The sequence below is a fragment of the Takifugu flavidus genome, chromosome 22 (assembly GCF_003711565.1).
Source record: "Takifugu flavidus isolate HTHZ2018 chromosome 22, ASM371156v2, whole genome shotgun sequence".
NCBI classification, from domain to species: Eukaryota; Metazoa; Chordata; class Actinopteri; order Tetraodontiformes; family Tetraodontidae; genus Takifugu; species Takifugu flavidus.
The window spans coordinates 8,216,300-8,242,934 of record NC_079541.1 but is presented as its reverse complement, the minus strand read 5'-3'; the positions used below and the strand labels follow the sequence as shown (position 1 = coordinate 8,242,934).

The following is a 26,635-nucleotide window of genomic DNA, read 5'->3' as shown; positions in this document are numbered from 1 at the left end:
CTCCACCCCAGCTACTCCTGGTGCCTCCTCAGAAACACCGACAGTTTTTAGTGGGTGCACAATCCACGCAAGCCAAAACGAATGTCAAGAAAATCTAAATCTCTAAGTTATTGCAATGAAGAACCCCTTAGCTGGGCTGTGGAACGCCCGTTAGCTGGGCCAAAGAACACCCTTTAGCTGTGGTATTATGAACATATACCACAGCCTGTCGTGATGTATTGCATAAATGATTTAGATATGTATGTGTATGTTAAAACTTAAATGTATATATCTCCTTTGACCACTCTTGTGAAACTAAGGTTTTTGCAGCAGTAGATACGTATCCATGAGATCAGCAGGAATAATCATTTTAAGCACCTTCTGACATTCTACTTTAGTAAATTAGATGATTTCACCAAATTAGATGATCTCACCAAAGAAGACAGTAGAACCGTGACCCGTACCTTCCAAACTGAGAAGCTACTGAAGTTCTTGACCGGGGGTTGCTAGTGCCCATTAAACTTGAAATAATAAAAGGACGGCGATAGATTCGGTAATAATCACATATATGTATTATTTATGTGCATATCTATCTACCATCTTTGTGGTTGGAATTATTTTCTTTATTACATAAATAGTTTTGTTAAAAAGTACATTGGATGAATATTAACGCAAATGTGTTGGGCAGTCAGACAATATGTCTCAAGATGTAGCTACAAATAAAGACCGTAGCCTATATTTATCTGCGTGTGCTCTGCTGCTTCCCCGCAGGAGTATGTGTTCCGGGTGGATCCTCACACTAGCCTGGGTCTCAGCTCAGACAGCATCGTCTGCTACAGAATGGGCGAGGTGGTCCGCTCGCACGCCTCTGAGGTGCCTGAGCTGCTGCCCTGCGGCTACCTGGTGGGCGACAATAACGTCATCAGGGTCAATCTCAAAGGTATCGCGGCGTGCAAACCTGGAGGTTCTTCTAGAGTCAAAAGAGAAAAATGTATTAACATCAGGCGGTTCCTTCCTCCATTCTAGGCGTGAAGGAGAACAGCATCGACAGCCTGGTGTTTGACACCCTGATCCCCAAACCCATCGTCCAGCGGTACCTCAACCTCCTGATGGAGCATCGGCGTATCATCCTCTCAGGACCAAGCGGCACGGGGAAATCCTTCCTGGCCACCAAACTGGCGGAGTACATCATTTCCCAGATGGGGCAGGAGGTGACGGAGCACAACGTGGCCAGTTTCAGCGTAGACCAGAACTCCAGCAAAGTAAGACGTCCGATGGGAGCGACTCTTTGTTTTTATCTTGCTGAGAATCAGTAGGATCTAGGTGTAAAAGATTATTACCGTATTTTCATGACCATAAGGTGCACTGTAATAAAAGGCGCAGTCTCAGTTATGGGTGCTATTTCTGTATTTAAAACATACTAAGGCGCACCGTATTATTAGGCGCATGCTGAAACATACAGTAAAAAAGGACAATGGAAGTAAAACAGTGAGTTTCGACACATTTATTGAACAAAATATTCATTCTCCCGCCACAAAACCATCAAAGTTTTCATCTTCTGTATCTGAATTAAACAGCTGCGCTATTTCAATGTCCAACATCCCGAATTCCTCTTCTTAATCATCTGAATCGGACTCACCGACGGTATCATAGCCCATGCGTCTAAAATCCACCCGCATATGGTGGCATAACTTGCCCGCCGCTGCCTCATAGTCTTTGTGAAAGAGTGTTCGCCTTCCGTCATCCAGCGCTCTGTCCGTTTCCGTGGCAGCCGAGAACCACGGTGAACGACGACTTCTCGTGCCCGTGCGTATCGCCACCGTGTTGGTCCCTTTTTCTCCACTCTACTGTGGGTCAAAGGGATTTTAAAAGTCGGAGGGATCTCATCCATGTTGGCAGTAGGTGCGGAAGATGGCCACCCTCTCCTGGTTAGGGTTAGGGAAGATGGCCACCCTCTCCTGGTTAGGGTTAGGGAAGATGGCCACCCTCTCCTGGTTAGGGTTAGGGAAGATGGCCACCCTCTCCTGGTTAGGGTTAGGAAGATGGCCACCCTCTCCTGGTTAGGGTTAGGAAAATGGCCACCCTCTCTGGTTAGGGTTAGGGAAGATGGCCGCCCTCTCCTGGTTAGGGTTAGGAAGATGGCCACCCTCTCCTGGTTAGGGTTAGGGAAGATGGCCGCCCTCTCCTGGTTAGGGTTAGGGAAGATGGCCGCCCTCTCCTGGTTAGGGTTAGGGTTAGGGAAGATGGCCGCCCTCTCCTGGTTAGGGTTAGGGTTAGGGAAGATGGCCGCCCTCTCCTGGTTAGGGTTAGGGAGATGGCCGCCCTCTCTGGTTAGGGTTAGGGTTAGGGAAGATGGCCACCCTCTCCTGGTTAGGGTTAGGGTTAGGGAAGATGGCCGCCCTCTCCTGGTTAGGGTTAGGGAAGACGGCCACCCTCTCCTGGTTAGGGTTAGGGTTAGGGAAGATGGCCGCCCTCTCCTGGTTAGGGTTAGGGAAGATGGACACCCTCTCCTGGTTAGGGTTAGGGAAGATGGCCGCCCTCTCCTGGTTAGGGTTAGGGTTAGGGAAGATGGACACCCTCTCCTGGTTAGGGTTAGGGAGATGGCCGCCCTCTCCTGGTTAGGGTTAGGGAAGATGGCCACCCTCTCCTGGTTAGGGTTAGGGAAGATGGCCGCCCTCTCCTGGTAATCCGCGGGCAGCCGCTGCGCAACAGTTGTCCTCGCGCGTATGGAGAGATGCCGCCTCCTCATAAAGCGAAAACACTAAGATTGCTCGATTGCCATTTTCAGCCGCATATTCGCTGGCCTGCAGTTTAAAGTAAGCCTCATTCATACGCGTCTTGCTTGACCGGCGCCATTTTAGGGGATCCTTACGCGTAGGTGTGCCGCTAATCGATTGGCGGAGCGTTTACCGTAGTGCACCCACCAAAGGCGCACAGCAGATTTTGGAACTCAGTCCACACACAAGGCGCTCCATATTATAAGGCGCACCGTCGGTTTGTGAGAGAATCTCAGTGTTTTAGGTGCGCCTTATAGTCGTGAAAATACGGTATGTAAAGGTTTATCCAGAGCAAAAATGGTTTATTTTAAACAAATGTCAAAATGAGATAAGATTTGACGCATTTGGGGTGAATTTCTCGCTGTCTAACGGACGCTGTGTTGTGTTTTTCCTCTGCAGGAGCTCCGTCAGTACTTGTCCAGCCTGGCAGAGCAGTGCAACTCAGAAGAGACAGACACAGAGCTCCCCACAGTGGTCATCCTGGACAACCTCCACCACATCGGCTCCCTCAGCGACATCTTCAACGGCTTTCTCAACTGCAAGTACCACAAATGGTGAGACGGCAAATGCGAGAATTTCAAACTGATGATATTTCCGTGGTTGACCGTGCATCCTTGTGTTCTCTGTCTAGCCCTTATGTTATAGGGACCATGAACCAGGGAGTGTCTACCTCTCCTAACCTCGAGCTGCACCACAATTTCAGGTTTGTTTTGTCATTTGGACTGTACCAAATACCTGAAAATCATTCAATGACAATACGCCACCAAAAAGCCTTAGAGTCAGTATAATCACATTTGATTTAATCTTAAATGTAAGTAGTAAAGTAAGAACGCAACTGTTTTTTTGCTCCAGGTGGGTGCTGTGCACGAATCACACTGAACCAGTCAAAGGTTTCCTGGGCCGGTTCCTGCGGCGAAAGCTGATAGAGACGGAGATCAATAAGAACATGCGCAGCAATGACCTGATTAAGATCATCGACTGGATACCCAAGACCTGGCAACACCTCAACTGCTTCCTGGAGGCACACAGCTCCTCTGATGTCACCATAGGTCGGTTTCACACACACACACACACACAGACGCGCGTGTGTTTCTATCTTTCTGAGGACTTTTATGGACATGATGGCTGTTTCTTAATATGCATACTTCTCAGTACTTCTCGCCCAAGTATGAGCAAGTACCCTGAAGTGTACTTGCTCTGCCCATTGTATCTAGTATGTATCAGATATGACTGGTGGGGACTTGGGACCGCTAGATATCCCACAATGCTTTTCACCTCCGCCAGTCAGAGCAAAAGCGATAGGAGAAAGTGTGTACTTCAGGGTATGGATGTTTAAGTATGAACCACAGCGGTTTACAAGACTGCATCTGCGTACTGGAGATTACACAACCCAGCAACCTTAACCCTGACCCCACTAACCCTACCCTAGTCCTAACAATCCCAACTAACCCCGACCCCTTATCCAGTGCTAACCTCAACTTTAAAACCACGTCTCACTTTGGAAATGTGAGGACCAACCAAAATGCACCCCCGACCAAAAATGTCCTCAGTTTCCTAGTAGAATGAGTAGTTTGGTACTCATTATGTGGCAAATACAAGAACACACAAACATAAACACACCATGGCAGATGGATTTTAGCTTTACCTCTAACCCATCAAAAGCTGACTCTCTCATATTTGTTGTAACTTCAGGCCCGCGCCTCTTCCTCTCTTGTCCTATGGATGTGGAGGGGTCTAGGGTTTGGTTCACTGACCTGTGGAACTACTCTCTGGTGCCCTACCTGCTTGAAGCTGTCAGGGAAGGCCTGCAGGTGAGTCCAGACCATATAAACGGTTTACAACAAAGAAAAAAAGGAAATAACTGTTTTAACCTACCAATCCATGAACACCATGTGTAGACAACAGTCCAACAGTACATTACAAACTGAATTGTTTTGCACATTAACTATATTTGGCTCTCATATGTTAATTTTCCTCTATAGAATTATCTAGTTTGGTGTGCAGTCGGTACTCTGATTCATAAAGACATATGTATCCTCCCTCCATCACACCTGCAGCTGTACGGCAAAAGAGCGGCCTGGGAGGATCCATCCAAGTGGGTGAACGACACGTATCCGTGGAACGCCACCTCGCTGCAACGCGAAGGACAGTCGCTGCTCCAGCTGCGGCCGGAGGACGTGGGATACGACGGCTACAGCTCGTCCAAAGAGGGAGCCTCGTCCAAGCAAGTGTCTCAGAGCGACACAGAAGGAGACCCCCTGGTGAGGAAGATGTAATAACACAATCAGTCCACTCGGAAAAGCCCCTGGTCCCTTAGGGGATTCAAACCCCAGGCCTTCTTGCATTTACCTGCATTTAAAAACCGAACATAACTCTAAATTTTCTTGTTGGATCGTCCTTTTAGATGAACATGCTGCTACGCCTGCAGGAGGCAGCGAACTACTCGAGCACACAGAGCTGCGACAGCGACAGCACCAGTCACCACGATGAACAGCTGGACTCCTCACTGGAGTCGGCGCTATGACGGGGATCCCGGTCCTTTGGTCAACCTTTGCTCCTGTTGTTTTCTGGTCCGAATATGAAAAGTTTTGTGATGCAAGATGGTACACCCAGTGACACTTTTATAAAGGAAGCGGGTTATTAACGCAGAGTATATTGTGTTTTACATGATAACGCGGTCAAGACATGCTGAAGTTGACGAGCCGTTTTAAAGGATGTATCACATTCTGTAATACAACTTTTCATACCTGCGCCTCAGATACAGATTCATCCCCTTATTTAAGCTTTAGTTGTCAGAGAGAAAGAGTGACACAACTGGACCTTTATTTTAACCACAGAAATAACTTCACATGTTTACAGTGTGTGGAGACATTCTTTTTTTATTGTTTACAGAGGTGCTTCACATTCTAGCATTGATACACATAGGCATGGGCACACACACGAGCACACACACTTAAACATGGTCAGAGTGTGAGTCAATCAGAGGTTCGAATTGGTTGATCCTGCCTGAAGGGTTTATAGGTGATCTTGCGCCCTCTAGTGGTCATCGTGTAGGCTCTCAGCGTATTGAATTCATTTTTTCAGCAGCACAACAGGCAAATTAATCGGCTCCCATGTGATTTAAGCGAATCACCCTTTTCTGAGCATAAACAGTGATCTATACATTCAGCGTCAACACTAGACCTGAGCCTCCAGGATCACACATGGAGCTCAGCTGCTACTTGCTGCCGTGTCCGACAAGCACAACAATGGTTTGTGTGTCCAAACTGAGGAAGAGGACAAACACCTGCCAATGTTTCCCTTTGTTTTACTGCCAAATGTGCACACGCAAGCTCGTACGTTCCAACAAAGTTCACGACAGGCTGCTCCTCCTTGACCTTGGCTGTAAACTTTGGTGATGAGTATGTGGACATGCACTAGTTTGTCGAAACGTTCTGGGCCAGCATGGCCGTGATTTTCACTGGAATGCCGTGCACAACATCTGTCAGGCTTTGGGTTTAACATGTCAGCCAGTGCTTTTGTGGAAAAAAATATACCCATTTGGAAAGTTCAAGAGCAACAAAATAGAAGTCGGATGATAAAACAAAGAAAGAAAGTTAAATATTCGTCCTTTGGCTTCATTATTTTAACTTTAATCATCCGATACTTTGTCATAGCACACCGCAACAGTGTGACAAACCAAGCCTTGACGGGTGTAGCAGGAGTTAAAAAGGTTTTATTCAGTTTTTCAGGTTTGTTTTGTTGTTTGGAAAGATTTTATTCAGTTTTTACAACATTAATCAATGTTTAAGAAAAAACGACGCAGTATGGAATTGAACAAAGCCGACATTTGATAGTCTCATTCAGCATCTGCGTTGTCGTGAAATCTGCCAAAAAAAAACAAAAGAGAAGGAAAACTGAAAGTATTTTCAAATGTGTGTTAACCATAGCTGATCAGGGGAACAACGATATCGGTGCTTTCTCTCTGCCTTAAATGTGTTCAAGTTTGGGAGACAATCTAATCTGCTCCCCCTGTCTGTAGTGAGACACGGAGATGTTGATGGCGGATGACAAGAGGCGGCTTCTTTTTGTTATTTCTGGCAGTTTTAGCATAAAGGCATCAACGCTGTATTTGAATTCTGACCTGGCGGAGGTTGGGTATTCGTTTAGGTTAGTTTGGGTTTTTTTTGTCCAGTTGAGCTGGGCTCACTTGAACTACCAGGAGCACAACCTTTTTTTGTTGTTGTTGTTTCTTTTCTAGCCTGAGGAGCATGTTTTGATGTTTTTTTTAAATAGGGGATGCTTTAAGAAGAGATCTTTATCATTACGTGTGTTTGTGTGTGTTGGACGGAAGCCATTGTACTTTTATTTTTCCCCTTTGTTTATTGAGTGGGTTGGTTTTGCACACTTTGAGACGGGGTCGGGTTGTAAATATTTAAGTCTTGCACAGTGAATCAAAGATGCATTCTGCCCTGTTGGTGTAACAATATGCTTAACCCGCTGAATAAATTATTGTACTTAAAAACAGGAAGAGAGAAGAAAAAAAAAGAAATGCAAAAACTCAACACGCTGTCAGAAGCAGGTATCTGTCTTGTGGTGATTGGATGCTTTGCTAGTGCAGGAGATGTATGGTGTACAGTAAGGCACTGTCTGTTAACTCACTAAAATCACAAACTAAGAAGAAAAGTATTTTTCAGTATTTCCACCCTCCTGCTATCTGGAATGTCTTTTAGAACACCTGACGGTCCTCTGAAGCACTTCCTTTTTGGATTTTTTTTTTTTTAACACAAGCTTACTGCCACGTTAGGCTTGACTGTCTGATGCACCGCAGCTGACGAGACACCGTACTGTACTACCAACAACAAATAGGTGCTACTGGTCCGTCAGAGCCCATCAAAGACCAAGATAACATGTTGACTCAACCTCAGGACACTATTCTACAATCCTACCTGTGTTCAGCTTCACTGGTGTCTCTGCAGCCAAGCCTTTGGTGGCTCTGCACAGCCTTGTGTCTGCCTAATAAAGGAGGTTCTGGCCGTGGTATCGCGTTGCCTACAGTTACACCATGCTTATTAAAAGAGAGAAAAGGAAAAAAAATCACTCCTCCTGTACACCTTTGTTCCTAATCTCACAGAGCGTTAACAGCATTAACAGTTTATCCCATAGTCTTGACGATTAAGACCCAACACTTGGCAGTTACATCTCAGTTGGAAACCATATAGCATTTACTCTGTTTTGAGAGGATTTCTTCTTTTTTTTCTTTTTGGGTAAAACATTTGTCTTTAAATGTTTTATATTTTGTACATTTATATGTAACATATCATGTAAATAGACAGAGACAGTGATTTAACTCATCTGAAAGATTTTGTAGTCTTTGTAAAGCCCTAATAAATGGTATTTGGTGTCACACAAGCAAACACTGTTGAGCTTTTGCTACCGTGTGTGTGTGTGTGTGTGTGTGTGTGTGTGTGTGTGTGTATGTGTGTGTATGTGAGAGAGAGAGAGAGGAACGTGCTTCAGGTTATTTGTTCTATGTGGAGATAAAGATTTGGTTAAAACCAGAAGTTCCAGAAGTCTTTATATACTTTCATTATCCTTTGCTATTTTGTCGGAAATAACAAAGTAACTCCAAAACCACTGAGAGCAACTGATGAACCGTCAAGACTTTCACTTTTGTATCCTGGGAAAAAGTCAATTATCTCTAGTTCCATCAAGTGGTAACATCTAAAATGTACAATTAAGGACTAACTTCCAAAATGTAAGGCGTCATAGACAACCGAGTACTCGAAGGTCTCATAGCAAATGAGTCTTGAGCTTCAATATATTGATATTAATTCATTTTCACTTAACTATGTGACAAAACAATCAAAGCCAGACATTAGATTAAGTGAGAGACTCGTCCAATGTTAAGTTTTGTGATACCATCCATCAAAATTAGCTTTTCTCAAACAATATATTAAACATTTAATTTTCTAATGTCATGGTATGTAAGAAAACCTAAAGTTGAGGGTAAAGACTGCAAACATACTGTTATATTCTGGAAGTAAATCGATTATTTTTATAATGTCAGTAATAGTCGATGTAATCGATGAAATAACCAGAGACATTATCTCGTGTTTTTAAATAGTAAGACATTATTTAGTACATTTGGGTTTTTTTATTTGTTTGTTTGTTTTTTAATCTGAAGTTAAGGTTTTATTACAAAGATGTTTTACTTTGAAGGGCAGATGGTTAAAGCACTTCCGGGAAGTTGCCGGAGTCCTTGCTAAGATGGCAGCCTCGGCAACGCCCGCGACCGGAGCGCAAGACAATCATAGGATGTTTCACCCTAAAGAAGACTCGGTGTCTTTACCCAAACACTCGTACTGGTTTGACTTATGGGTGTTTTTGGTGTTCGACATAATGCTTTTTTTCTTCGTTTATTTTGTTGTTCCGTGAAAAGGTGAGTTGCTAACTGCAGAATTTTCTCGTTAGCGTGAAGGCGGAAGTTACAGAACTCCGATCGGTTTGATCGGCTGGTTATCGATCGGATCCAGCTGTGTAGATTCCTGAGGAATCCCCCGATCTACCCCCTCCCGTTTCTCGATTGGGTGATAGCGCCTCCTCTGATTAAGGGATAGACTTAAAATACGGATCACTTTTGGTTCAAATAACTATCTCAAAGTGGATTATCAAATAACATATTGGATGGCTTAAGATCACTTTAAGTGTAACTGGTGTTCTGATAATACATATATTATAGGCAGGGAAGTGGGATTAATGTTAGGCATATGACCAACGATTCGGCTCTGTAATTAGAGATGTTAAATGAATGGTTACTCCGGTTTTAAGAGGTTTGGGGTCTCCAGTAGCTTCAGCCTCTGGTTAATCTATTGAAAGTGCAAATTTGTGCTTTAGATAAACTCAACAAAGCCGATAAGTGCGATCTCTCTTGGTACTTTTTATGTAGCCCCTCCTGTTCAAATATTAACTAAAGATAAGGGTATGCTCTGTGTTCGTTACAAACTGCATATTTAGTTTCTCATTAGTACGTTTTTGAACACTTTTAATTAGAAAGCGGGTTTTACTCTGCATCTTTTGGGTTTTTCTCATTTCTGATCACCTCATAGTTCTGTTTTATAATTGCTGTAAAATATGCTCCCTGAGAAATAATTCTCTTTTTCTGTTAAAGATTATCCACCAGACTTTGGAGCAGAACAAATGGAGTCCTGCGTCTCTTAATGCCGGGATTCAACTTTATTGGATATCATGTTTGAAGTCCCGAATGATTGATGTTGGACTTGCGACTTCTTATACATGACGTCCTCATTTAATAGTGAAACTTTGAACCACAGAACACATTCCCCCAAAGATCCACCAGCTGCTGTGAAACATCTGCCTGCATGGAAGGATTAACATTGGGAAGGGGGCAAATAAAGAATTTCAATTGAAATATGATGATATCGTGGCAGCACAGCCCTAAGTCACAGTGTTATGATTGCGAATGTTACTGATTAGAGCAGACCTGCTCCTTGTTTTTGAATATCTAATTATTTTGAAATGTTTAACATGTCGATATTTAAGCCTGGTTATGATAAGTTGTTTTTTTTTAAGTGTGGCAGTTGCTTTCTCTTGTGAACAAACATGATTGAGAAAAGTCTGAATTCTAAAAAAAGTTTATTGCTCATTAACAATCTAATGATTTGTTGTAATGACAACTGCAGGGAAATTTTATTCAAATGTGATGAAGAACAGCTTAGAAAGCAGATGAAAAATTAATTTGCACATTGGAAAAATGAAATGTAGAATTAATAAAGATTTGTCCAGACCTATGAAAGTATTAAATATGTTAATGTATTATCTATTAATAGATTAATTAGATTATTATCTATTAATGGATTAGGCAACAGTCAGATGCTATTCAGCTCAATGCAACTTTATATATTGTCTCTTATAATCATGGTTGTCGCTCGGTGCTTTACAGAAACACAAAGAAAAACCTTAAGCACAGCTGGTTTCAAATGGGGGTGCCCTCCTGGGTGGCTGGTTAAAAGGGGAAACATTCCTATTTAATCAAAGATCTGCATGGTTATGTTTCTTGAATTGGGTGAAAGAGTTAGAAATATTCCTGATTTCAACTATAAAAAAATTGCCCTTGATTTTATTTTCTTTTGTATTAGTTTCATATAGAAATACGGTCACAAACGGTTAAATAGGACATGCATCTAATTAAACCTCTGAAACTTACATATGTTAAAACTTTAGCATCAGGAAAAACAAGCTTTTGCAAATTGGCTCCTGAGATCACCTTTGTATGGAGGTGATACCGTCAATTTGAGTTGCTTTCTGTTCAGTCACATGACAATCGCCTGATCGCCGCACCATGATCTTTATTTCTCCCCCCCCCCCCCCCCCCCCCCCCCGGGATATAAGTTCAAACATAAAATAAATAAGGTCAAACATAAAACTAGATAAGGTGGAGCTGAGGGCATTCAAAGTGTGACAGCAAGTTCTTATAGGTTAAAAGACACTAGCTCACACAAATTAAAATACCTATTACTTCTATAGTTTACTTCTTTTTCCCTTTATTTTAGAAAAAATGTGTCTTTTTTGCAGTGAAGATAAATACCATTTTAACTCAAGGCGGTACAAAGTAGAGGCGCGAATATCTTAAGAGCTTACCACGTCTGCTTCTGTTAAAGACAGATATTGTGCTAGTGTTGAGCATGTCAATGGTGCATTACTTGGAATCAGAAGTACATCACACACACAACATCCTTTTTTCATTTCCGTTAAATCGGGAGGGGGAAATAGATGTTTCTTTTAAAAGTGAACAAATGTTCACATTTAAAGCTACAAGCAGATGAATGAATAAACTGTCAAAGCTTACGAAGATTACTGCATATCAAAATGCGTCGTTTTAATAAACGCTAGCCAGCTCTTAACACACCACCAATCGTGCAGTAATCGCACAGTTCAGGGTGAGACATGGATGATAAAAAAAACCATCCAAGTTTCCCGCCGGAAGATTTATCCATGAGGACTTCCTGTCCCACCCCACTGTCGTGTTGCTTCCGGGTGGCCACACAAGACTCATCAAGGCAGTCGTCGTTACGTTGTAAACAAAAGTTATTAAACGGTTTAGCTTCCACGTCACTTTGATTGTAAAGACATGCATATCAAAACTGGTAAGTTTGTACAACTTTTGGAGTTATCATGCTGAAATTCTCAACTTTCCATTGCGTTAAATTGTTGTCTTGCTGACGGTGCTAGTTCTATCGATAGCTACTTGCTCGCCGCTTTGAATGGAGGTTACGAAACTTTGAGTGTGGCTAACATGCTAGCTAGCTATCAATTGTACGAAATTATCCAAACGCGCCATCTTCTTGTCGACTACTTTTGACAACTGAAATTTTGTCGAACTAGAATAATCGATATGACCTATTATTTGATAGCGTGGTCTACTGTAGTTCGCTACATCATGTTCAGAGCTAATTAAAGTTTGCTAGCACCGGTTGTGGCAGAAACCTAAAGAACCGTGTCACACGCGGACCACATTATTTTATTATATCCTAAGAGGCGCGAATAAAGCAGCCATTTTATCGTTAGGTCAGTGAGGCTATACCGTCGGCCAGCTTCTCGAAATTTCTCAAAAAAAAAAAGGGTGGCTGACTTGGGCTCAATGGACCACCCCATCTGCTTTCAAGCTGTGGCGCTAAGGAGGGGACAGGCCATTAGTATCGAACGTCTGCATTGCTTTACATTCCCTCGATTCGCTGTCGTGTGCTAAAATGTCCACATTTTAAGTCTCCTAAGCTACTGAGCACATGTCGACTCTTCATTTTCAAGACATTTGCAGTAGACTGAACGATTTTGCTGACAAAACAAGTACATATATACAGGCATATATTTCTATGGGTAATTGAGTAAGTAACAACTCTCGTTTTATTGCACACATTCAGCAGTTTAAAATCTATTTTTGACATTACGAGCTTTATGTTTGTTACACAACAGTTAGTACCGACCAAGTCATTTGATTGGACACGGAGACATTCCAGGAGTGCTGATATGGAGTACAGCAGCGCTGGGACTTTTTACAGACAATATCACTCCGCTGTACAGGTGCTCTAATAACCGTGAATGGCGACAACAGCGTGTCTCACTTCCGGAATTATTTGTGTTTTAAAAATGTGACATCAACCCTGTCTATACATTTAGATAGTGATTCTAAATGGTTGTGTCCAAAATGAAAAACTTTATTTTAAGAAAGGTATAGTTTTGATTATAATTCTGGTCATTTTCATACAAAAAAAGTCCTTTTTTAATTGGCGTTAAGAAGGTAAATCGAACTCCAGATGTTGGGACGTTTGTCTATATGATGTAGGTTCATGTCCTTGTGCTCCCTTAATTCTAGAAAACGGCTTTTCTATATTTTTTTTTACTTAAGTGTTAGTTTTAAGTGCGTTCTAAGTTTTACATTAAATAGAATATCCATAATGCAATGGAAAGTATAAATGACCGGATGTCTGAATCTTTCTCAGGTACTTGGGAAGCTAGCAGCACTGTGTGTGAGTCGGATACGCTGTGCGACGCAGCAGTCCTCATTTCAGCCAACAACCCAGAGCCACACATCCGCAACCGTCGCCTGTCTCCTGGTTCGGGCAGTTGCGGCGGCGGCGGCGGTGGAGGCTGCGTCTCCGGAGGCGACAAAAATCCCCGGCAGATCTCGCCCGACGGTAACACGGTCGGGAGCGGCCACGCGCAAACCATCAGCTTCCGCAAGGAAAAGGAGCGCAAGGGTCTGCACAAAGGCCGCAGCGTCAACAGGGAGAGTCAGAAGGGGAATAACCGAGTAAACGAGCGGCCACAGAAGGGAACCCAAAAGGATAGGTGGGTGGAGGACAGTCTGTCTTTGCTCAAGCCCCCGCCTGCCTTTCCCGTGCAGGACAGCCCAGCCAAGCTGCAGCCAGCTGTTAGCTACGCCTCTAAGGTAAAAGCAAAGACGGCAAGCGGAATACTGGCGGAGGAGCGCCCTGCCATCGGCGTGCTGCTACAAAACCAGTGGGGGCTCAGCTTCATCAGCGAGGCAAGACCATCCGCAGAGAGCCCCGGCCCTCTCGCCACCCAGAGCACAGATGCCGACCCTCAGGTAGAGGCACAGCCCGACACAGTTCTTCGAGCAGCGACACCCGAAGAAACGCCCGTTCAAGCTACGAGTTGCGCCCCCACCTACACACAGCCAGAAGTGGAGGAGAGCAGTGAGAAGATGTTGCTCAGTTGTCGCCATCTAGTGGAAGCTTTGAGCTATCACAGTAGAGGTGAGCTTTGGGGCTTTGCCTTTAAAGTCCCGCTTAAATGCGGTGTGATGTCAACTTGTCTCTCATGGTCTCTTTCTGTCTCCCCAGAATGGAATGCTGTCTGTAATAACCAGAAAAAAGGTAAGATTTACAAAACTGAAGCTGGTTTCAGCCACATTTTGAAAGACATGTTTTGAAATGGCAGTAAATATATAGTTTTTAATACAAGAGTGTGAATGAGTGACACCACTACAGAGGTGTTTCAGTAGGTTTTTGAACATGCATGTTTGTTTTTGCAGTTCCTGCAAAGGTGATCTGGTACAAGGAGCCAGAGGAAAACCCGGCCTAGCAGTGTGACGACCCCACGGCAAATAAAAGTGCAAACGCAACACACACCTACATGCACATGTAAAGACGGACACGTTTGAGTCCCTTTCACACACTGCACTCAGGATATTGTCTACATGCAAAGCCACACTGAGACACTTTGGACTAACTCCCTCAAGATCTTAATCAGCAATGGACTATTTTAATGCCTTTTGGGGAAAAAAAAAAGAACCTGCCTTAATTCGATCTGATTTCACCATTTTTTTTTAAGCTTGTATGTCCAGAGCTGGTCCTTTTCTTTTAAAACTAATCAGAGAAGCTGTAATGTAACATTTCCTGTTTTTGAAAGCTGCAGTTTTATCAAATCTGTGTCCTCTGGTAATTGAGTGGTCAATCAAGCACTTTGTTTAAATAAAACTTGACCGTGACCAACGCCCACGTACGGGAAACCCTCCCCAGAAGGACACATCGTCCTCGTCTCCCCTCCCCCGTCTCCATTACATATAGAAGGCCGTCTGTCCATCATGTGTTTGAGTTTTATGGTTAATATTTGCAGAGGACTTCAGTCTGTCTTCAGTTTACAGAGGGGTGTAGTCAGGCACAGTGAAGATCACACCTTAACGCTGTGTTCTTTGTTTTTATTTGCTTTCCTGTTTGAGTGAATATTACTCAAGGGATCTCACCATGTTAGGTTATTTTTGTTTTGTTTTCTTTCTGAGAAGAATTTATTGAATTTAAAAAAATTACACTGGAGAAAGAGGAGGAATGTAAGTGAACAGTATTGCTTAATAAACGTTTTGCTGAATCAACCTTTCAAACCTGCCGGTTCCTTATCAGTCTAATGGAAGAAAACTCATGTTTGACTTGTTTTATTAAGAAAGCTTCCTTGGTACAGTTTTAGGACAAAGATTTACAAAATGTAAGGCAAAAAAAGTCAATTCAAGCCATCAGTCTCTCCAAGTCACCTCCACAGCATCAGTTCTGTACCTGTAACAGCACAAACGGACACTTTATTATAATATGAAGAGTTCTTTTATATAAAAATATCTTTGCTTCTGACATTTGATGATGTCCAAAATCTTACACACAGACTATTTTGTTAACGTCACCACTGACAAGTGTAGTCGGCATGGACGAACGGGTCATTTGGACGTTACCTCTGTGTGATCCACGAGTCCTCCAACTCTGTAATCTGACCAGATCTAAACATCTCCCACCCAGCCTGAGCGATCATCGCTCCGTTGTCGATGCAAAACCTGTGGCAGAGTGACAGGTTATTTTGGGTGGGGGATCAAGGTGGGTCACTTCCCAGGTGGATGATTATTACCGTTCGTCTGTGGCAAACAGCTTGGCTCCTCTTTCTTTACACATCACCCCCATCATCTCTTGTAGACGCAGGTTACCTGTAGAGCAGAGGAGACATATTTTCCTCTGGCTAAACTCAAACCGGGAAAACAGTTTAGATTCACTTGGAGAAACTTGTGAATCCAAAGAGCATCACAGCAGTGAAGCTCAAAAACCCTCAAAGTAGATCATTAGTGGCGTCGGTGCAGTAGTGAAGCACCTGCGTTAGCAAAGCCGTGTAACACATCAGCTCGCTCTCTCGGGGAACCGGTTTTAAAAGATACTCCAACAGATATAGACCAGAAGCTCAGACCTATCGAGAATCTTGTTAGCGTTTGGGCGGTTACTTACATCCAACACCCCCGACGATCAGGACCTCTTGGGAGCCACAGTGAGCCATGGCCCTCTCGGTGATCTCCACCAGCATAGAGAACACGGTCTCCTGTATAAAGGATACGTCAAAAGACATGGAGATTGGTTAGGAAAGACGCAGCAGGACGATATCAGAGAGGCTTGCTGGGTCTTGGTACCTGCAGGGAGAAACACAGGTCCTCCTCTGTACACTGACCAGAGCTCAGCATCTTGTGAGACATGTCCTGTGGAAAAAAGACAAACCGGTCAAGAAACGCCTCAGACAGAAATTTGTCTTGACGGAGCTCTAAAGAGTTCCACTCACCTCAATATACGACAATATACCAGAAAAGGAGACGTCCATTCCTTTGACTGTGTATGGCAGCTCCACAAATGACTTCCTCTAAATACCAACCCAAGAATTTATCAGTTAAAAAATACGTTTAGGTACATAATACAGTCCGAGGCTGTTTGGTGGGATCCACTCACTTTTTAGCCATCTGTTCTATGTTGTAACCTGGACTGGGATCATTAGAAATCTGGGAAAACATGTTGAGGCGCACAGGTCACGCACAGTAAAAGACTGTGGCTTTAATGGGACAACGGCACACACCTTGATTACTCGTGCAAACCTGTCCAGACAGTTGCCGACTGCAATGTCAATCGTCTCCCCAAATATCCTGTACCTTCTCTGTGAATATGCAATAACCTGCATGGGGATAGGTGGACAATCTGTCCTGTTATATTTGTACTTTATAAGATGCATGAGAAAACCTACATTTAAAGAAAAAAAACAGGGTGAAATTCAACATTCAGACACACCTGTGTGTTTCCTCCGCTGACGTAAAGCACTGTGGGATTGTCGGCGCGTGTGATGAGTCGACCCATCTCAATGTGTCCGATGCAGTGGTTGACCCCCAGCAGCGGCGTGCCCCAAAGCTGCGCGACTGTACGGGCCACCAGCGCCACCGTCACCAGAGGGGCCCCCATCCCTGGACCTGGAGGGTGTGAGGAAATGTGAAGAGCAGTTCTCTCTCTATCAATCGATCTATCTTTATTTATGTGGCATCTTTTACAATCAAAATTGTCTCTTGGTGCTTTACAGAATCCTAGAGCCTGACCCCCAACAAGCAACAGAGGCAAGGAAAAACTCCCCTTTAACAGGAAGAAACCTTGAGCAGGACCAGGCTCATATAGGGGGACCCTCCTGCTGATGGCAGGCCGATGGGCAGGGGGCGAGGACAGGTAGAGGAGAGAATAGTTATAGATACCACAATAAGAGCTAGCATCTTATGCTACCTTTAGTGTAAGCCACGCAGTCGATGTCAGCAGGCTTCAACCCTGCTTGCTCAAGGGCCTCCTTCAGGACAGTCAGTATGACAGCACGGTGGTGCCTGGCAGTGTCACTTGGCATGAACCCTGAAGGAAAAAGTCTGAACTTCACACATTCAAGTCTGACTTTAAACCAAAATGACTACTTTTAGCACATCACGGGGACCTGCCTTGACCAGGAGGGGTAATGTAGGTCCGTCTGGGGTTGGAGAGCACTTCGCCATCTCTAATGATTCCAATGCCGATCTTGTTGGCACTGCCCTCAAAACCGATTACTACAGGCATGGCAGCTGAAAAGGCAAGTAAATACACATTGATACAAACCGTGTCTTTTTTTACTTCGTTGGCAGACCTGAGGTTTACCGGGAATTATGACAAAAACAATAAATGATGGTTGTATTGGAAGTAAAATAAGTGTGAGATTAAGTATTTCCCTTTCAAATTGGACTAGTAGCCCTTTCTATGCCCCATGAAACGAAGGGACATTTAATTGATCATACTCCACTACATGCTACATAAACATATGTAGCAGACAGTAACATTTATCGTCTACACACTGTTAAAATGGTCATAAGTGAGGTGAACCTATTGTAGCCGTGCAACGAATCAAACAGAACATGTCATTAAAACTAACTCGTAGTAATGTTACAGTGGCACAAATGAGTGCATTTACCTTCTCAACTTTCCTCAAAAGGTGACACTAATAAATCTTCATCCCAATTACAATAGTTTTTAATAAGTTACCACCGGTAGCAAATTTTGTAACGCTAATACTACGTGAAGCTTTTGAGGTCCCAAACATTAGTAGTTTTAGAGACGCCCGTTTGCAAATCAAATAATTAAAAACATTTTGCTTGACAAATTGGTCCAATAATACTTACGTATTTATTTTAAAATCAATATATACTTCTATGAATTAAATAAAATCAATATAAATAAAGGGCTTTATTTTTAGAATTTTATTCCGGCACAAATCTAGACAGAAGCCACAGCTAACAACCACATGGCTTGAAGTCTGTTTAAGAGGCGAGTGTTTCTGTGGGAGTGACTCTAAAGCTACACGGACTGATTTTTGCATCCTGTTTTTCAGTGCGAGTAAGACCATTTGCATTTCCTTTTCGAAAAAGCATCACCGTCGGTTGAACAAATGCGCACTTATTTACATTTGCATTCAGTGATGAACCAAATATAGGTAGCTAATTAGAAGCTGCTAGTTAATTCATTTGTAGCGCAGGCCGTGCTGGCTCTGCTCCTTTGTCACAAAGAGGAAGCTAGCGTTAGCATGGTTAAATCACCAATATCCGATTATTTATTGTTTTTAACCTTAAACTGGACTATTATTTTCATTGTCACTGCTTTAAACTTTGTATACGTGGTCCTACTTCGCCAACTACGAAGTATACGTATATATATATGTATTTATTAATTTTTTAGATTTCTCTTGCATAGCCAGAGTTGTTATGCACTGTTAAGCACCACTAAACAATATCAAAGTCTTCACATGAACGTCAACTCATTAATGATTACTTGAATAACCACCGTTTGTCTTTTACTCGATTTTGATTACCCCCCCCCCCAGCGGCGTCTGTGTTGCTGCGTGTGCGTGTTGTGTGTGTGCGTGGTGTGTTTGCATCCAGGCTCAGTTCAAACATGAGAAGAGGCAAGAAGGCAGAGGATGAAGCGACGGCTGCCGCTGCTGGAGAGAACGACCCAGATTCAGGTAGATTCTGACATTAGGATGCAATTGAACTTTTGAGTTTCCAAACCGTAACCGTGTCCCTCTGATGTCCAGCAACTCCTCCAAAGAAAGCCAAGAAGACAAAGGAACCAGAGGCCCCGATACTGTACGAGGACCCTCCTGATAAAATGACCAGCAAAGATGGACGGGATGCCAACATGAAGATCACCTCATGGAACGTGGACGGGCTGAGGGCCTGGGTGAAAAAGAAGGGCTTGGATGTAGGCTTTGGAAGAATACGATGGCGTCGAAAATGCACTTTCTTTCCCTCTGTTTTCTGATACACGGCTGTCGTTTGCAGTGGGTTCGTGAGGAGAATCCAGATGTTTTGTGCCTCCAGGAGACCAAGTGTGCAGAAAAGTCTCTCCCTGCTGATATCACCTCAATGCCCGAGTACCCTTTTAAGTACTGGGCTGGGTCAGATGACAAGGAGGGTTACAGTGGTGTGGCCATGCTCTCCAAGACTGAACCCATCAAAGTAACATACGGCATTGGTGAGTGGTGACAACTGTAAAAATAACCTCAATATTCCAAATCAACCATCAGATATTTAATCTATTGATTCACCTTTCATGGTTTTGAGTAAAGACATCCTCAGTATTCAACTGAAAATCTATCTAAATGTTATTTTATTAACGTTCCAGGCAAAGAGGAGCATGACAAGGAGGGTCGTGTCATCACAGCCGAGTTTTCCAGCTTCTTCCTGGTGACCGTCTACGTGCCCAATTCCGGTAGAGGCCTTGTGCGCCTGGATTACCGCAAAACGTGGGACGTTGACTTTCGGACGTACCTCAGCGAGCTGGACATACAGAAGCCAGTCGTGCTGTGTGGCGACCTCAACGTCGCCCACCAGGAGATCGATTTGAAGAATCCCAAAGGAAACAAGAAGAACGCAGGGTTCACCGCCGAAGAGCGCGAGGGGTTCAGCCAGCTGCTGGAAGCCGGTTTCGTGGACAGCTTCCGCGAGCTGTACCCCGAGCAGACCCACGCCTACTCCTTCTGGACCTACATGATGAACGCTCGCGACAAAAACGTGGGCTGGAGACTCGACTACTTCGTGCTGTCCAGCAGTTTGTTGCCCGCCCTGTGCGACAGTAAGATCCGTAACCAGGTGAGGGGAAGTGACCACTGCCCCATCACTCTGCACATCGTAGTGTAGCGGTCATCGCTTATGTATCCCATCTGTAAAAGTACACTTAGTGTGTGTGAAAGTGTAAAGGTGAGTGGTTTATTACCATGCAAGAAACTGTCCTTGTTTTCTCTTTTAGTAGGTTCAGAAGCAGTTTTTTTCTAGTTTGTTTTCACATGAAACCCTCATACTGGTCAAAAATGTAAAAAAAAAAAACAAGAAAATAATAGTGCTGTTTGTATTTGGCTTAAGTTGCTATGTAAACTTCAAGATACACGCGCAAATTTCTGACACTATAAATGTATAAGCTCCTTTTTCAATGTGAACTGCCGGTAACCGCCCCAGTACGTTAAAGCCCATTTTCTATCGGGGAAACAAGTCCGCAATAAAAGGTTTGTAAATGCGAAACAATATTTTATTCATTACCTGAAATGACATTAAAGATCTGAACACATTCCTCTGCTTGGTTCAATTAAAATAATCCGTATAATATCAACAAAATGTAACTTTCAACGTGATCCAAGGGGGGGCGAATACTGTTCCAAGGGCTGCATTCACGCCAGATTTTCTATCCTACCAGTTTTCACCTGGGTTTCTCTTGGTAAATTGGTAAATATTCCAGATGGCTCAATTATGTTAGCTTCACGATGTGAGTCCGCTGGTGCATCTTCAGATTATACGACTGCCTGAAGCTTTTGCCGCATTCCACGCAGAGGTAGGGCTTCTCCCCCGTGTGTATCCGCTGGTGCCTCTTCAGGCGGTTGGCGCTGAGGAACCGCTTGTCGCACTCCGTGCACGAGTACGGCCTGACTCCGGTGTGGTAGCGCAGGTGGATGGTCAGGTAGCAGGACTGGGTGAACTTCTTGCCGCAGTGGGGGCACTGGAAGGGCTTGTGACCCGTGTGAAAGCGCTCGTGCTTCAGGAGCTCGGCGTGGGAGAAGAACCCTTTCCCGCAGTCGGAGCAGAGGAACGGCCTCTCGCCCGAATGCGTCAGCTCGTGTCTGGTCAGCGTGGCTTTGTAAACGAAGCTCTTGTCGCACTGCGAGCAGCAGAAGACGTTCTCCCTGGTGTGGCAGCGCTCGTGCTTCTTCATGTTGCGCTCCCTCTTGAAGCTCTTGCCGCAGAAGGAGCACATGAAGGGCTTTTCCTCCGAGTGGATCTTCATGTGGCTCAACAAGCCGCCCTTGTAGAGAAAGCCTTTCCCGCACTGCGCGCAAACGTGCGGCCGGTCTTTTTGATGCGTGCGCTGATGCGCCGTGAGCGCCGCGCGGTAGCTAAAGCTTTTCCCGCAGCTGCAGGTGTGCGTTCGCTCTTTGTGGCTCAGGAGGTGCTTGTTGAGGTAGCCGGCGGAGCTGAAAACCTGCTGGCAATGAGGGCATTTATAGGAACTCTCCGGCATGTCCACGTCCTTTCCGTGAGTCTTGATGTGTCTCACCAGCGCGGACTTCCATGCAAACGCCCGGCCGCATTCCCGGCACAGGTACTCGCCGTTCTCCACGTGGGAGCTGCTGTGCTCTTTCAGAGCCAGGAGGGACTTGAAGAAGCCTCCGCAGATGAGACAATCGTAGTTGCGGCCGGACGTGTGGGTCAGCTTGTGCCTCTCCAGCGACTGTTTGAAGGAGAACCTGCAGCCGCACTGGGGACAGAGGAAGGGCTGCTCGCCCGTGTGGATGCGCCGGTGCGCTTTGAGGAGGGACTGGAACTTGAAGCTCTTCTCACAGTCCGGGCAACCAAAACGTCCTTTTTCATCTGTGACGGACAGCTTCTCGTCCTCGGTCTCAGAGTGGACCTTGTCGTCGTCCTGCGGGACCTGGACCCCATCAGGGGAGCGACGGGAACACTTTGGGCAGGAGAAAGCAGCTGAGAACCCTAAAGAAGATTCAAATGAGTTCAAATATATGAAAAACTACCGTACACTCGATCGTTGTTACGTCATACACTCGTGTGCGTAAATTTTAACGCAAAAAGCAGAACATTTGACTTTTTTTCCTTCATTTTCCATGTTTGGAAACAATCTTCCAGGTTTTCCAGGGCATGTGGGGAAACCTGTGTTGGTTTCCACTTTAAAACTATTTAGTATTAAATATTACCGAGCAGATTCCGTAATAAGCGGACCAAACTTTATACGGTGCATTTGCTACGCTCGACTTTGTTAATATTTATCTGAATACTTACTTTCAACACCCTGTGTTGAAGCAATGGATGACCCATAAGAATGTTCTGCACTGTTAAACACAAAAGTGACAATAAGGAACTTGCACCAATACTAATATTTCTCTAAATAACACAATATTTCGGATTTAAGTCTTGAATTTCGCTTATTTTTCCACTAAGGCATTTTTAACCTATTAAAGTGTTCCTATTTCCTCATGTCATCAATCTCCTGCCATCCAGTTCAAGATCAAAATATTAATAACTACACTGTACTTTATCAAACAAACCGGGAGATAAATCCTACAGGGATAAAACACGGATGTGGTTAAAGAGAGCAGAGAATCTCACCAACTAGAGGTTAAATCCGTCAGCTCCGCTCCGCCAGTTTTGCCGCTCTTTTTCCATCTTTGAGTGCCTTTCTCCAAGTTCAGCACCTGGATCTTCATGGTTGGTTTGCGTTTACGCCCGCTTGTGCGGACTTTGGCCGGCGTGGCTTCTTGGTTGTGTTCAGGGGCCGCGCCGGCGTGCTCAGCGACGTGATCCCCGACATTCCGAAGCCCTCCTTCGCTACTGTTGCTCACCAACAGCTCGCCATCCGGTCCCGGAACCTCACCTGAACGGCCACCGCCTGCGACCTCCTGGTGACCTGCGGGACTCTCCGAAGACCTGTTTGCATTCGGATCGTCATCGGCGGGACTCTTCGGGCGTCTGGCCGGCGTCGGCTGCCGACACGTGGGAACGCCGGCGTCCTCTTGTTCCCGCTGGCGTTGCGAGCAGGCCGGCAGAGACCGGAAGGCCTCGCCGCACGCGCACCTGTACTTGCGGCCGGTTTTGTGCGTGTGTCTGTGGCGGTCGAGGGACTGCCTGAAGGAGAAGCATCGGCCGCATTTGCTGCAGCGGTGAGGGCGTTCGCCGGTGTGGATGACCCTGTGGGCGGTCAACGACGACGCAAACTTGAACTTCTTTTTGCAATCCAGGCAGTCGTGGGGCCCCAGGGAAGCTTGTTGGGGAGATGCTAAATAGTCCTGGCTACCCGGAAGGGTAATGTCCATCAAACTCTGTGCAGCTGCTTCTTCTCCTTCCCCGATTTGCTCACGAGGAAGCGCTGCGGCCGTCTCTTCAGCCCTGTTGCTTATGTCGCTTCCTTCGCCGCTGTTTTCTACCCTCGCGTCCTCTTTATCGGCGCTCGTGCTTAACTCAACCTCCGAGTAATCCGTTACCGTTATTATCTCAACTGCTACGTCGTCTACAAAGGACACGCCGTGCTCATCGGACAGGCCTTGCTGAGGATCTGAGCGTGCCGTAGGCTTTGTTAGTCTGCTGGAGAGGGTGGAAAGGATCCCTTCGCCCATGCCGGAAGGTGGAACTGCACAGTAGAGAGATGATGAGTTACTGACACTAGGTTTCTTCTTGATGGGGGGGAGACAAGGTTAACTAGTTTGCTTACCATGCTGCTCCAAATGTCCTAGATTTTTGTGATGCCGGAGTAAATTGGTCAAATCTGCTGGTTCACAAACTGAATGCTCACAGTCTCCTAAGGGGGAACAGTCATTTCCAAGCCAGGAAACTGTCTGGAAGGAGTAATCACACAGTTCTTTTACTGTTCATTTTGACTGTTACAGGTACGACTGTTCTTAGCTGTGATGATGTTTGCCTCAACAGCTTTTATCTGAAGAGTATTTGCACCTATTTAAAGACCAATATTAATGATCATTTTAATTTCCTCAAATAGGCCTGACTAATTCATAGAAAGGTGTAGAAAATGTATTTAAATTCTATCTTTCTTCTTTTTCATTCTGAATATTTCCTTCTTATTTCTATAATATCGTAGCTACAAAGTCCTCCATTATTTGCTTAAGCTGCACAGTATTTGAAGATCACTAACTTAAATCTTAAAAATGAGAAAATTCCACTTCCATTTATAACCAGGAATGAATTCCCACCACTAACGGTTTTGACACTTTCCATATCCAGACACCAGCGCTCATACAGGACAGAGCGATTCTTGCATAATGGAGGTTGCTCTGAATCATTGATAAGTCTAACGCTGGATTTGCAAATGTACAAGATCACGTATTTGATAATACAAAAGAGCAAAAACCTGCTTCAAAGTCATGACCATTTATTTTTTCCTTTAAGATCCTCTTGAGCTCTTTTCTTCTAGTCCTACAGGTAAAAGTGTTCTTTCCTTCTGACAGTGAGGACATTTAAAAATAAAACTCAATAATAGCATGTTACTCTTGATTTACAGTAGCAACTTTGATTCACGAAGGGAGGACTTTCCCTTCAAAACCTTACTTTGCGTAGGAGGATAAATTGTAAGAAAAGGGCTCATCTCACCTGCTCCATGTCAGGAACTGGCAGCAGCTGATTCAGGCGATAGATGAACTCAGAAAACAGTGTCTGCAAATCATTGTCGTACTGAGTTCCATATTCAACAGGGAAAACCTCCTGCAAAAGAAACAAACATGTGTTATCTTAGCTTGCTAGCTAGCTTAACATTTGTACTGCAGCTTCTATCAATACAGACCTTCAAATAAATAATTGTCTTTTTTTTTAAGGATAAGTGGTTTTCCAGATGTACTGTATATGCAAAATGTTACCGTGAAGAACTCCTGCCTGGCTTCAGGATCTTTGAGCAGAGAGTGGATGAGCTCGACAAAGTTAACCACTATGTCAGGTCCAGGTTCATCCACCTTTGGTTTAATCACAAAAAGATTACTGGTTAATACTTTTCACATTGTCCTTTATGACTTTGAGAATTGCCCTGTCAAGGTCGTACATGTTATTTCATTCTGGAAACCATGTATGTTTACAGATCAAAGAGGCACAAACATTGAAAACTATATGAATCGTTTTGCGTGGAATCAAGATTTCTGATACTCACATTTACCAGAGGACAAGATTTGATTTTCTCCAGGTGGGACAAGATCAAGTCACGATCCATCAGGTCATTTCGGCACAACTCCAGAATATACTGATGAGGGGAAATAAAGCAACAAAAATACATAAAATGTTCTTTTATGAGAAAAAAACATGATGCCACATATATGCGACTAGCTACCCTGGCTCTTAATCCAAGGAGCAGCTGCAGTCTGTGCTTGTGCATGAGCATATCTGGGACCACGTCCACCACCAAAGAGACATATTCTGCTAAAGTCCAGTAGTTCGGGACATCTCGCTTCTTCAGAACTTTCCACATAGATGCCATCATAAGCTGTAGAGGTGGAGCAAGCAGCCGTAAAGAGGGGAGAGCTAACCTGCCACCTGTTAAAATGAATTACGACAATATGTGAATAGGGTGAAACATCATTCACTACTGTTTGAAGATATGATTGTCAACATGCATCAATTGTCTACCGCTTCTCCCTATTAGTGACACACACACACACACATATATATATATATATATAAAAGACATTTTCGCTGTTTTATCTGTCCAGCCTCCAACTTCCATCTGCAAGTCGAGTGCTTTGAATGCAACCTCACTGAGTGCGTGTTCAATAACACCACGCCAATGTTGCTAAAAACGAATTAGCTATCGTTTTCTCCAATAAATTAGGGCGCGACATTAATAATAAAATGTGCATTCTCGGCGTTCTGCAACGTAGGCTGACGATGGATGGAGAAACACAGCGACATAGCTAACTAGACTTTACAGTCAGTAAAGTCAACGTTAGCTTCGCTGCTGGTAATTGAAAAGTTTCCTCAAAGTTCATTTAATCGGTTATTAGTTTTAAAGCAAGCAAACCTCCGGAATGAGCAGCAAAAACACCCGAGTCCATCGTCACAAACCAGCGTTGGGAAATGAATCGGTTAGCTTTGGCTCAGCAGCTGTCAGCCCGTCTGCTACAAACACACAGTTGACAAAACCTTAGTATTGTTCATCCACGCAAAACTAGAAACTGTAATTTCTACACGGGATCAAACGTGCAGGCTGCATAGTTACAGAAAATATGTTGTTAAATTCTATAAGACAAATGTTTGTATGACAAGTTTTTCTTCGCTACTATACTTTGAGATAGACTATAGTCTTTGGAGTGATAGCGCCACCCTCTGGTGCCTCCTGGGTGTGTTTTTTAAGTGAAAATGGTCGATGCAAAGTGTGTGTAGTTTGTTAATTTTGTTGTTTTATAAATGTTTTTTAATGGCTGTGTACGATTATGATGTAGCTGATTAAAATATGGGTTTGGGGGAAGCAACATTTGAAAAATAAATTGATCAAAGACTCAAAACGTGGTTGAACGAG

The 26,635-nt window shown here is 44.2% G+C and overlaps 5 protein-coding genes and 1 long non-coding RNA gene across 15 annotated transcripts in view; 4 read left to right on the top strand and 2 right to left on the bottom strand.

Moving 5' to 3' along the window:
• Positions 1-8,152, top strand: part of nav3 (neuron navigator 3) — a 282,063-nt gene extending 273,911 nt beyond the window's left edge. For all 9 annotated transcript variants that reach the window (XM_057021866.1, XM_057021867.1, XM_057021869.1 and 6 more), the window contains 8 exons: positions 751-919; positions 1,006-1,241; positions 3,156-3,310; positions 3,388-3,459; positions 3,609-3,805; positions 4,449-4,567; positions 4,814-5,017; positions 5,161-8,152. In XM_057021866.1, coding sequence (XP_056877846.1) covers positions 751-919; positions 1,006-1,241; positions 3,156-3,310; positions 3,388-3,459; positions 3,609-3,805; positions 4,449-4,567; positions 4,814-5,017; positions 5,161-5,280 — 1,272 coding nt within the window. In that variant the 3' untranslated portion in view covers positions 5,281-8,152. The remainder of the gene's footprint in view (positions 1-750; positions 920-1,005; positions 1,242-3,155; positions 3,311-3,387; positions 3,460-3,608; positions 3,806-4,448; positions 4,568-4,813; positions 5,018-5,160) is intronic.
• Positions 8,153-8,984: 832 nt separating this feature from the next.
• On the top strand, positions 8,985-10,551 carry LOC130518942 (uncharacterized). The gene is made up of 2 exons (XR_008948179.1): positions 8,985-9,177; positions 9,907-10,551. It is a non-coding gene; the product is annotated as an uncharacterized LOC130518942 (long non-coding RNA).
• Positions 10,552-11,750: 1,199 nt separating this feature from the next.
• On the top strand, positions 11,751-15,147 carry si:ch211-214j24.10 (uncharacterized protein LOC558894 homolog). Its single transcript, XM_057021896.1, has 4 exons — positions 11,751-11,902; positions 13,256-14,032; positions 14,120-14,152; positions 14,311-15,147. Exons 1-4 carry the CDS (start codon positions 11,887-11,889, stop codon positions 14,358-14,360), a joined length of 876 nt encoding a protein of 291 aa, XP_056877876.1. The 5' UTR covers positions 11,751-11,886; the 3' UTR covers positions 14,361-15,147.
• A 44-nt stretch (positions 15,148-15,191) lies between these two features.
• On the bottom strand, positions 15,192-18,189 carry osgep (O-sialoglycoprotein endopeptidase). The gene is given in 12 exon segments (XM_057021900.1): positions 15,192-15,325; positions 15,496-15,594; positions 15,666-15,741; positions 16,034-16,124; positions 16,213-16,278; positions 16,359-16,436; positions 16,519-16,572; positions 16,647-16,742; positions 16,856-17,031; positions 17,333-17,452; positions 17,536-17,655; positions 18,039-18,189. Coding segments are annotated over 11 exon segments (1,011 nt in total). The 5' UTR covers positions 17,651-17,655; positions 18,039-18,189; the 3' UTR covers positions 15,192-15,285.
• Positions 18,190-18,329: 140 nt separating this feature from the next.
• On the top strand, positions 18,330-20,686 carry apex1 (APEX nuclease (multifunctional DNA repair enzyme) 1). The gene is made up of 5 exons (XM_057021895.1): positions 18,330-18,460; positions 18,945-19,085; positions 19,158-19,324; positions 19,405-19,597; positions 19,748-20,686. The coding sequence occupies exons 2-5, from the start codon at positions 19,016-19,018 to the stop codon at positions 20,260-20,262; spliced, it is 945 nt and encodes a 314-aa protein (XP_056877875.1). The 5' UTR covers positions 18,330-18,460; positions 18,945-19,015; the 3' UTR covers positions 20,263-20,686.
• LOC130518928 (zinc finger protein 17-like) lies at positions 20,626-26,415 on the bottom strand. Of its 2 annotated transcripts, XM_057021874.1 has the most exons (9): positions 26,138-26,415; positions 25,451-25,653; positions 25,274-25,363; positions 24,990-25,082; positions 24,727-24,837; positions 23,834-23,957; positions 22,735-23,752; positions 22,408-22,457; positions 20,626-22,101 (listed from the first exon to the last, which is right to left on the bottom strand). In XM_057021874.1, exons 1-9 carry the CDS (start codon positions 26,169-26,171, stop codon positions 20,864-20,866), a joined length of 2,961 nt encoding a protein of 986 aa, XP_056877854.1. In that variant the 5' UTR covers positions 26,172-26,415; the 3' UTR covers positions 20,626-20,863. The 2 variants fall into 2 exon arrangements, with proteins under 2 accessions (XP_056877854.1, XP_056877855.1); XM_057021875.1 differs by lacking the exon at positions 25,451-25,653.
• Positions 26,416-26,635: the final 220 nt, after the last annotated feature.

Bases quoted from the DNA above. Each gene is read 5' to 3' on its own strand.
- LOC130518928 (XM_057021874.1), bottom strand. From the start codon at position 26,171: ATGGACTCGGGTGTTTTTGCTGCTCATTCCGGAG. The intron at 25,364-25,450 runs GTAGCTAGTCGC...TCCCCTCATCAG, and splicing joins TCCTTGGATTAAGAGCCAGG to TATATTCTGGAGTTGTGCCG. The intron at 22,102-22,407 runs GTAAGTATTCAG...AATCTTCTTTAG, and splicing joins TTCAACACAGGGTGTTGAAA to GGTTCTCAGCTGCTTTCTCC.
- apex1 (XM_057021895.1), top strand. From the start codon at position 19,016: ATGAGAAGAGGCAAGAAGGCAGAGGATGAAGCGACGGCTGCCGCTGCT. The intron at 19,086-19,157 runs GTAGATTCTGAC...TCTGATGTCCAG, and splicing joins AGAGAACGACCCAGATTCAG to CAACTCCTCCAAAGAAAGCC. The intron at 19,325-19,404 runs GTAGGCTTTGGA...TGTCGTTTGCAG, and splicing joins TGAAAAAGAAGGGCTTGGAT to TGGGTTCGTGAGGAGAATCC.
- si:ch211-214j24.10 (XM_057021896.1), top strand. The intron at 14,033-14,119 runs GTGAGCTTTGGG...CTGTCTCCCCAG, and splicing joins TTTGAGCTATCACAGTAGAG to AATGGAATGCTGTCTGTAAT. The intron at 14,153-14,310 runs GTAAGATTTACA...TTGTTTTTGCAG, and splicing joins CTGTAATAACCAGAAAAAAG to TTCCTGCAAAGGTGATCTGG.